This window comes from Perognathus longimembris, chromosome 28 (genome assembly GCF_023159225.1).
Source record: "Perognathus longimembris pacificus isolate PPM17 chromosome 28, ASM2315922v1, whole genome shotgun sequence".
NCBI classification, from domain to species: domain Eukaryota; kingdom Metazoa; phylum Chordata; class Mammalia; order Rodentia; family Heteromyidae; genus Perognathus; species Perognathus longimembris.
In genome coordinates, this window is record NC_063188.1 from 23,804,013 (window position 1) to 23,814,106 (window position 10,094).

General features: G+C 40.1%; 1 protein-coding gene across 1 annotated transcript; it reads right to left on the reverse strand.

The window, feature by feature from the left end:
• Nucleotides 1-3,377: 3,377 nt before the first annotated feature.
• LOC125343900 (actin-related protein T1-like) lies at nt 3,378-4,511 on the reverse strand. The gene has a single exon (XM_048336483.1). The coding sequence runs from the start codon at nt 4,509-4,511 to the stop codon at nt 3,378-3,380; it is 1,134 nt and encodes a 377-aa protein (XP_048192440.1).
• Between the last annotated feature and the right edge of the window lie 5,583 nt (nt 4,512-10,094).

Sequence of the window (10,094 nt, forward strand, 5' to 3'; positions counted from 1 at the left end):
CAGGTCCCAGATAGTGAGCACAGAGCTAAAGGATTTAATATTTACCTTACTGGTTTCTAGTACCTTCTCTGGTGACCCTATTTCATCCTTTTAGAATGGGAATGTTTAAACCTGTAATATATTATCATCTTCATCCTCATCATGGCAAGAGCTTATAGGTTAGAGCTTGCCTCGAGTTTTAGAAAAGGCTAAAATTATCAAGACAATGAGGATGCTTGAAGATGAACTGAATGCCTTTTTAAAGGCTTCACTTCATTTTTTATGTTCAATTATACTTTATATTAAATTTAATTTAATAAAATAACAAAAAAGACAACAATAAATAGCAATTGGATGTACTTGGACTGAATCCATTTTGTATATCAAATGGGCATGAGCTTTTAGGGGATAAGGTGAAATATTATGGTTTAGGTCTTAAATGTTCCCCCATACCTCATGTGATAAAAATTCAATCTCTAGCTGATGGAACTATTGGGAAGACAATGGAAAGTTTAAAAATTAAGGACTAGTTGGAGGAAGTAGACATTGCATGTTTGCCCTTAATGAGTTTGCTGGATCCCTGTTCCCATCCTTTCTCTCTCTTTACTTCATAGCTCAAATTAGGTAAGCAGCTTTGATCTACCATGTATGTGTTCCATGCCAAGATGTTCTACCTCAACACAGGCACAGAAACAATGGAGTCAAGTGCCCATGGACTGAAAACTGTGCTATTGTGAGCAAAAGTAATGCTTTTTTCCTTTAAAATTTTCTTCCTCAAGTATTTTGTCACAGATAAGTCTGTGGAAAGATGATTATAAAATAATATGTTATAGTGGCAATGGAAAATATAATTGAATGTAGCAGGAAGAGTGATAAGGAATGTGAAGACAGAGAGAACAAAATTGAGGTAAATTATCTGCTAAAGCAAATAGTTTACTTCACCATTTCTTCTAACAAGTAAAATTACTACTGACTTTCAGTACTAGTCTGGTATTAATATTCTCCTAAATCTTTTTATATAAATAACCTTTGGTGACCCTGGCACTAGTGGCTCACCCTTGTAATCCTAGCTACTCAAGAGGCTGAAATAGGAGGATTGCCATTTGAATTCTTCTCAGGCAGGAAAGTCCCTGAGACTCTCCAATTAAGCATAAAAAATGGAAGTGGAGCTGTGACTCAAGTGGTAGAGAGCTAACCTTGGGCAAAAAAGCTCAGGGACAGCACCCAGATCCTGAGTTCTAGCCCCAGGACTGGTACAAAAAAAAAAAATAAAAACCTTGTGTATTAGAGAATCCAATGGCTACATGAGTAAGCCACTCATTTGGTACTATTACACTATCTCACCTGATCCCAAAATATTTCTCCACAAAGAATCAGCATTTAATATCAAAACTTTAACTTGTATAGATAAAAGAAGAGATTGAAATAAAACATTTCCCTTCCAGACAATTTTCTACTATACAGAATATCCCTTCCTGCATAACCCAAGGATAATTTTGCCAGTGACTTGCACAAGCATGAAATTCTATTTACTCTGCATTTATTTTTATATTACTTCATTCCATAGAGAAAGAGGAGCGTTAACCAATTACAGAGAAAGCTGACTCTGAACTTGCATTTCCCAATTGGCAAACAAGTTTTCAGGGCCATTTTCAACGGTGAATATATTTCACTGTCTTAGACAGGACCCTGAGCTTTGCTGTCACCCAATATAATACATTTTGACAATATCAGAATTCTAATAGCTGTACAATTTTCACTACTTTGCTACTTGAGCACTGTAACAAGAGCAATGTCTTAACAATATGCAAATCCACAGCCCATAAATGAATTTAATTCCTTCCAAGATTTTAGCAGATAATGTTCATAGCAGGCAAGAACAATTAGCCAATTGATAAAGTAGGGTCCATTTGGCACTGGCACTGGAAAGAGAAATTATTTGTTAGTTTATTCAATAATCTACCAACTTTATGTAGTATTCAACCTTAGTCATTTCATTCATCTTAGAGCCACAGTGCTGAGATAATCATCTGCTCAGCACAATATCTCTTTCCTTTTCTTCCTGAAGTCAAATACCACTATGGAAAACACATTCTATGGAGTTCAAATGAAACCAAGTCATGTTCCCTCAAGATCATTCAATCTGGAATGTAATGTCTCCCACCTTTCTTCCAAGACCGGAAAAACAAACACAGAACATTGTCATTGGAGGCTGAAATCTGATTGTGGTTCAAAGCCAACCTAGGCAAGAAAGTCTGTGAGACTCTTATCTCCAATTAATCACCCCAAAATGGCAGTAGAGTTATGGCTCAAAGTCATAGACTACTAAACCTGACCAAAAAAGCTCAGCAACAGTGCTCAGACCCCACAATTGACAAAAAAAAAATCAAAAAACAAAAATTGGAATGTGGGGTAGGACAGAGGAGGGAATGAGGGACGAGGCAACAAACAGTACAAGAAATGTATCCAATGCCTAACGTATGAAACTGTAACCTCTCTGTACTTCAGTTTGATAATTAAAATTTGAAAAAAAAATTGGAATGTTCTGAAGGAAGGGTTCTCATAGCTGATTTTGTTCCTCCTCCTCCTCCTCCTCCTTCTCCTCCCCTCTTTATTCTTCTTCCTCCTCTTCATCCTCTTTCTCCTCTTCTTCTTCCTTCTTCTTTCTTATACTCCTCCTCTTCCTCCTCCTTTTTCTCCTTCTCCTTCTCCTCCTACTCTTCCTTCTCCTCCTCCTTTCCCTCTTCTTTGTTCCCTTCTTCCCTTCTTCCTCTCCTTCCTCCTTCTCTTCTTTCCTCTTTCTCTCTTTCCTCCTTCTCTCCCCCCTCTCCCCACTCCTCTTTCTTCTACTTTCCATACTCCTCCCCCCTTCCCTCTCCTCATCCTTCTACCTTGGTGGTACCAGGCTGTGTACTCCAGGACCTCTTGTTTGGAAATTCCTATTTCTATTAAGCTAGCTCATCTCATATCAAAGAAAAAGCTCTATTAAATGAATGATCAACACAATGAAATGGGTTGGAGACATAAGGACAGTAGTGTCACTTCTGCTTCATTCTATGTATGATACATACTTTTCTCAATGATCCTGTTCACTTTGCATAATATCTATCTAGGACTAAAGGTCAGGCACCTGTTAATGTCAACCCTGCAAGTGTATACAACACATGAGCCAATATTTCCTAAGAGAAAACAAAATTTAAAAGGTCAATAGTATAGGAATGTTAGAATAGCACCACTTAAAGACATATATTAGTGGCTATTCAAGCTGCAAAGAATGAACTGAAATCTTAGATGGAACAACATTTTTATTGAACCGCCTACTGAAACCCAATGGATGTACAGGAAGCCCTATCCCAATATTCCTGGAATTTTGAGCTGCTTGCTGTATTCAGTGATCCTCAAAAGCATTTTCTCTGAACAACAGACTTCCCAAACTCATTAAAATCTGAAGAAGTGACCCACATCTTCTTGAAATTGCTCATACATGTCACGACAGATGCACCAATCCATGCAGAGAAACATCTGTCAGGAGAAGCTGTGATCTTAATGGGGGTCCCTTGGGAAGCCAGCAATTCCAGTTCCATCATGAGCCTTTCTTCCAGGCCAGGGAATAGAGTATTACCTCCTGAGAGCACAATCTCAGCAAAGAGGTTCTTTTGGATGTCAATGTCACATTTCTGAATGCTGTTACAGACCATTTTCGAGAGTCCTGGATCATGGATGCCTAGTTGGTCAGGTGTAAAAAGAACCTCAGGCAAGCGGCAGAGACGGTCCCCAATGTGGATGACATTCCCATCTGGCAGTGTGTAGTGTCCCAGAACTTCTGACCATCTCTTGTGTGTTTCTTTCTCAGGCTCCACGCTAACAAAACACACTTTCTCTTTCAATTCCTCCACCAAGGCCTTGTTGAATATACAGGGGAAGGTATATCCTCCAGCAAGAAGGAGACGAATGAGGTGCTCAGTTATATCCCTCCCTGCCATGTAGAGCCTGGAGACAGCATGAGGCAGGAAGTGGCCTTCAAAGACAGGGACAGTGCAAGTGACCCCATCTCCACTCTCCACTACCAGGCCTGTGACACAAGCAGAGGCATAAAGTGCCCCTACTGCATGATTAAACAGGTACAATGCAGGAACATGGAATTTCTCAAACATGATTTCTGCAATCTTCTCTCTGGTGTCTCTTGGATTCAAGGATGGTTCAATAATGAGCACTGGTTGTTCATTGGGTTTGACTCCTAGCTCCCACTCAAATAGATGGTTCCAGAGTTTCTCCATATCATCCCAAGTTGTTACTAAACCACGTTCAATGGGGTAATGTAAATATAAACTATCATACCTGTGCTGGGCTTCTTCTCCTACAAAGTACGTCTTGTGATTGGCTCTTACTGAAGGTATGTCGAATTTAGGATGCCCCACAACAGAGCTGATGATATTACGAGGCCCAATTTCTCCTGAAAAGCCTGCTTTACACATTCCTGAACCATTATCAAAAATTACAGCAGGCATATCCAAAACACGTGTCTTAAACATCTTTGCCCTTGATCTTCTGCACTTCAGCAAAATAAAGAACACTAGAACCAATTTGTGGGATAATGGGTACTTCTAGTAACGTAAAAGCCACAGAATTCCAAAGTTCTTAACTTGTTGCCCAGATGAAACTAGCAGGCTGTCCCCAATCTACCAGACACCTCTGACCTTACCCCATGAATGCTGTTACCTCTCTGGTGGTTCAGAGGTTACTGAGGCAATTTCAAAGATGTTTGCCAGGTATGTAACAATGTAGCCATGGTAACAGTTGTCCTCAGTGATTCTCATGGGGGGTGGGGCCTCTTAGCCACCAGAAGTCACTACATAGACAGGAAGCAGGTGAAGGCAACCATGACTACCATAACAGAGTAGAGTAAGATCACAAAGTAGAGACCCAATTTTAGAATCAACTGAAGATGCTTAACCCTGACAGTAACCTGCTCTCTCCCATTAAGTAATGTGCAAATGAAATAATACCTGTCTTCTCAATATAATTAGGAGGAAAATATGACAACATACATGAAGAAGAGAATTATGAAAAAATGAAAATATCAAGGTACATGGTGGCAGAATAATCTCAGCCTGATAACAGACATAGAAAATACATAGGTGGTACAAGTGGTATAATCACAGATTACATAACTAGCATAGCAATGAGTAGTTTAAGAACACAAACAGAGCTTAGTTTTAGAACAAACTGAAGCTTCTTGTTCCAAAGAACTGCTATCTTTTCTTGTTGAGCTGTCTGGAAGAAATAAAAATACTCTTCCCTTCACTAAGGGAAGAAATAGCATCAGACCTAGGTTTGGGTTCTAACAGGGCTATCTATAATCCACTCAAAACATTCTTTCTTTTGTTTCTTTTTAATTTCTTCTTTTTAACATTTTAATGTGATAAATTTCCTATACATAAAAATCACCTATTTATTTCCATGGGTTCGGCATATTTGAATGTACATTTTCATAATAAAAATCAATGTGAATATTTCTCCCTATAAATTATCACTGGACCATTTTTACTACCCTGATTAAACAATCCTGAACTGTAAACACCAGAAGATGTTTTGTCTCTTTAAATGTTACCTTTTCTGCGTCTTTCATACACATAAAACAATATAATATTCAGTCTTTTATTTCTGACACCCTTCACTCTGCAAAATGCCTTTAAAATCCAACCATTGCTTGGTTATAATGCATTTTGATTATCTGTTTATCAGTTGATAAACATTTACCATTTTCACTTTTTGTTTAGTGTGAAATATGTTTCTAGAGACAATCTAGTTTGTGATTTGAGTATTAGGTACAGATTGTAGGCACTCACATTTCTGTGTCAGTGGGACAGGATTTAAGCATTTTTAAGGTCTGAGACTAAGATTCAAACAGGGTATTTGCCACTTTTCTCTCACTGGCTAGCATTCTACCACCTAAGCCACACCTCCAACCCCAACTTAAACATTACTGAGCAATATAAAGTACTACTAAAGAATTCCTAATGCTAACTATGAACCTTTATTATATGCATTCCCTTTAAATATTTATTTTCTTTTAAGTGTCCTGACATATTTGGGGCCTGGGGCAATTTGACTCCTAAACTAATAACTCTTAAAGCTTTCCTTGGGGCCCTAGTTGTCCTGACTGAAGGACTATCACCCACATTGCCAGATAGGATGCCCTCATGCCAGCACCAGCAATTTCAACACTCCATAGACATACTTAAGAACCTACACTCTGAAGTACAGTTTTGTCTTCTGAAGGTATTGTCTCAGTGAATAGTTTGAACTGAATGTTTTGCCGTTAAAAATTTCAATGAAGGGGGCTGGGGATATGGCCTAGTGGCAAGAGAGCTTGCCTCGTTTACATGAGGCCCTGGGTTCGATTCCCCAGCACCACATATACAGAAAATGGCCAGAAGTGGCGCTGTGGCTCAAGTGGCAGAGTGCTAGTCTTGAGCAAAAGGAAGCCAGGGACAGTGCTCAGGCCCTGAGTCCAAGGCCCAGGACTGGCCAAAAAAAAAAAAAAAAAAAAAATTTCAATGAAGGGCTGGGAATATGGCCTAGTGGCAAGAGTGCTCGACTTATATACCTGAAGCCCTGGGTTCAATTCCCCAGTACCACATATATGGAAAACAGCCAGAAGTGGCACTGTGGCTCAAGTGGTAGAGTGCTAGCCTTGAGCAAAAGGAAGCCAGGGACAGTGCTCAGGCCCTGAGTCCAAGGCCCAGGACTGGCAAAAAAAAAAAAATCTCAATGAAACCTGTTAGACCCGAGTAACTGTAACCATTGTCAGGACACAGGGGATGCAAGGCGAGTGAACCAATGCATACTTTATTTCAGGAGGGCCAGGCTTTATATATGGTTAGAAATCAACTTACAATTTCAAGGGTAAAGGCTAACACAGCATGTGATCCATTACGATTATAAAAATTGAGGAATGCCATTACTGGGAGGAAACTAATACAGAAGTTTATCTACTACAGAAGCTTGCTGCTTCAAAGAGAGTTTACTTATCTAGGGCTGAGCTATTTCCTACCTACCTATTGTTTGCTCAAGACTTTGACCAGGACTCCATTCATCTAGATTAGACTTCCCTGTTTACTATGATGAGACTGCCCTGATTACTTGGGAGGAGACTTTGCTATTTACAAAGGAGAGGCTGTCCTATCTATATTGAGAATCTACCACTAAAGGCAGCTGGTCAAACCAGTCTCCTCAGGGAGACTTTGTATGGGGGAAGGGGAGATTCTCCTGACAAGGAGTGGTGCCCTTTGGCCCGCAGACACAACAAAACTCCTTACTGGGAATATGTTCCCAAGAGCCTATTAGTATGCTAAAGAGGCATCGAAGTAAGTGTTGCAGAGGCTAAGTCTTTCACTTAGTCAGAGAAATTAATTCCCCCACAGAAACCCAAATGATCCTGAATTCATTTCCACACAGATCAGTAGTGGACTACTTCCTCCAGTGGCCCAACAAAAGACCTATAATTGGTGTAAAACACAGAATTTTATTTGCATAAAGGACTGCTGTGATTTGTGCACACACAGTACTTCATTTGAATAAAGGATTCTGCAGTTGTTACATTTGTTAATCTTCCCCATTTGGGCTATATAAGCAGGCTGTACCAGTTATTTGGCAAACTACTGTGAGACACTCTCTGGTGCCATCTTCCTGGTATTGCAACATTATGTCCCAGGAGAGACTTTCTCTGGCGTCATCTTGCTTTCCTTTGCTGAGATCGTAACACAGAAAAAAGGAGAAGCGGTAGTGGCAAGAGAAGTGGTCAGAAAAGAGTTAAAACAATCCCTCAACCTGAATTCCAAGGCCTGAATTCCATATCTCTTCCTGAGCTATTAACAGTCTCAGTCTGGAACTGGAGACCCAATCTCTTGGCCTATACCCTAACTGTCGAAGGTCTCAGCTCAACTCTAAGACCTACACCCAAGACTGACACTTTGGTTGTTAGAGATTGAAAATGGAAGACTGCTAATAGCCACATTTCTAGTTTTCCTTGAAGCAACAGGAGCTACAGGGCTTAAGAATGGAAAGCTCAGGGTATGGAGACATGGCTCAGTTAGTAGAGCACTAGCCAATAAATAAAAGTGTTAGTACTGAGTTTGAGTTCCAGTCTTGGACCAAGAATAAAGAAAAGCTGAAGGCTCAGCTTAGGTGAGGATGACAAGCATGTATAAGCATACAGAGACTACTGAAAATACAATATTACATCTTAAACCTGTAAAAAGAGAAGAAAAACATATCCTTACACAAACAGAATATGGGGAAGGAATCACCCTCTGTAGTGGCAGCCAAAGCCAGAGCCACAGCAATAAGGCAAAAGTCTCAGGTCCTTTGTAAGTTGTTTTTGTTGTTATTGTTTTAATCTTGGTATGACCCATGTACCTGACACCATGGCAGAATAAATCAACTATACAGAGAACTGCAAGTACAGCTTGGGGAAGAACAGATCTGCAGCTGTGTCCTTTGTTTCAATGCATAACAGTGTAGCGGCTAGCCCCTGAGGGTGCCATGCCAGCTCAACATAAAAGGAATAACAGATATGCAACTCCATGGGAGGAAACCAGTAACGTAGCTTGAGAAAATAACTAGTTACTAATTCTACAGTGAGTGAGTGCTTAGAGAAGCCATAGAAGCCGAGAAAAACAAATGCTGCTGCTAGTTTCTGTCATCTACCTCAAGCATGGAATGCCTGCCTACGCTGATCCAGTGAGCATGAGTGGGTGATATCAGAAGAGAATTTCAGTGTTGGCAGAGGGTGCTACATGCACATCTCTGAGAGGCTAATCATTGGGCCCCTCATGGCCTAAGATAGTTGGAAAGAAAGCCACAGGAGTGGTTACTCGTCCCCTCAGACAGCAGTGTTAAGGATCTCTTACCTTATTCTAGTATGCTGCCAGGAAACAGACAACATATCCTTAGAAAGACAAAGAATGGGTTTTAAGAGAAACAGGAGAGCTTTCTCTCCTACTAAAGGAGATACGCTCATTCAGATCCTGGAGTGGGATGTGGGATAGGAAGTACAGATCTATTTACATTGTAGAGGCCCCTGAAAACCAGCTCTCCAAGGATGGAAAACTGACACGGTTTGGGGGGCAGGGATGTTGTTAGTTATTTATTTGAATTTTTAGGAGATTTTTTTCCTTACTTTTTGGTTTCTCTTTTTTTCTTCGCTTTTTTCTCTTACTAATAGCCTACCTTAGTTTCCCCATTTTAACCCCATTACTCTTATCTTTTCTACCCATTTTCAACTCCTGAAATAACCACTTCTCACCAAAACAACTTAACTCTAAATATACAATCAATATATTAGGTACTTGCACCTATTACATTCCATTTATCTTCGCATCATATTCTTTACTCCATATCTCTTTCATCACCTTCATTACAGTTCATAGCTTCGTTATAACCTCTGTGGTATTATATACAAAACCTTGGTACCTAATACACTGAAAGTTGTTGAATACTAAGGGTAAAGGAAAATGGGAAAAATGAGAACTGATGATGGGGTAGATCTTGTTAATGTACAGTACATGCATGTGTGAAACATCATGGCGAAACCCCTTTGAACAATTAACATACACCTAAAAAACATGAGTGACAGCAATGTAAACAGTTCTTATTCAAGGTGTGTATGTTATTATGATGCAGGATGAATGGAGAAAGTGAAGCTTGTTGCAATTGTTTGGCTAAGGGAGAGGGAATGAGGGAAAGGAAGAAGAGGAAAAGAGAGAAAGAGAGCGATAACTGGTGTTGAGCCAGATTATATAGAGAAAGGCAGGAGGCAGGAGCACAGCAGATATGGAAGTGATCTAAGAGCCTAGGAAACCTCTCACTGTCAGAGGAAAGCATGACCAGGGCAGTCTAGGATGTGATCTCAGCAGATGAGGAAGTGACCTCCTAGTCAGGGGTCCTTTGCTGACTCAGTCAGGTGATTGCTGGTTTCATGCAGGTAAACAAGGAGGGAGGGACTGTTGTCCTGGGCAGACCTAACAATATATAGTACCAAAGGAAACAAAAGTCTTTGAGAAATTTTTTTTCTTTTGTCAGTTGTGGGGCTTGAGCTCAGGGCCTGACCA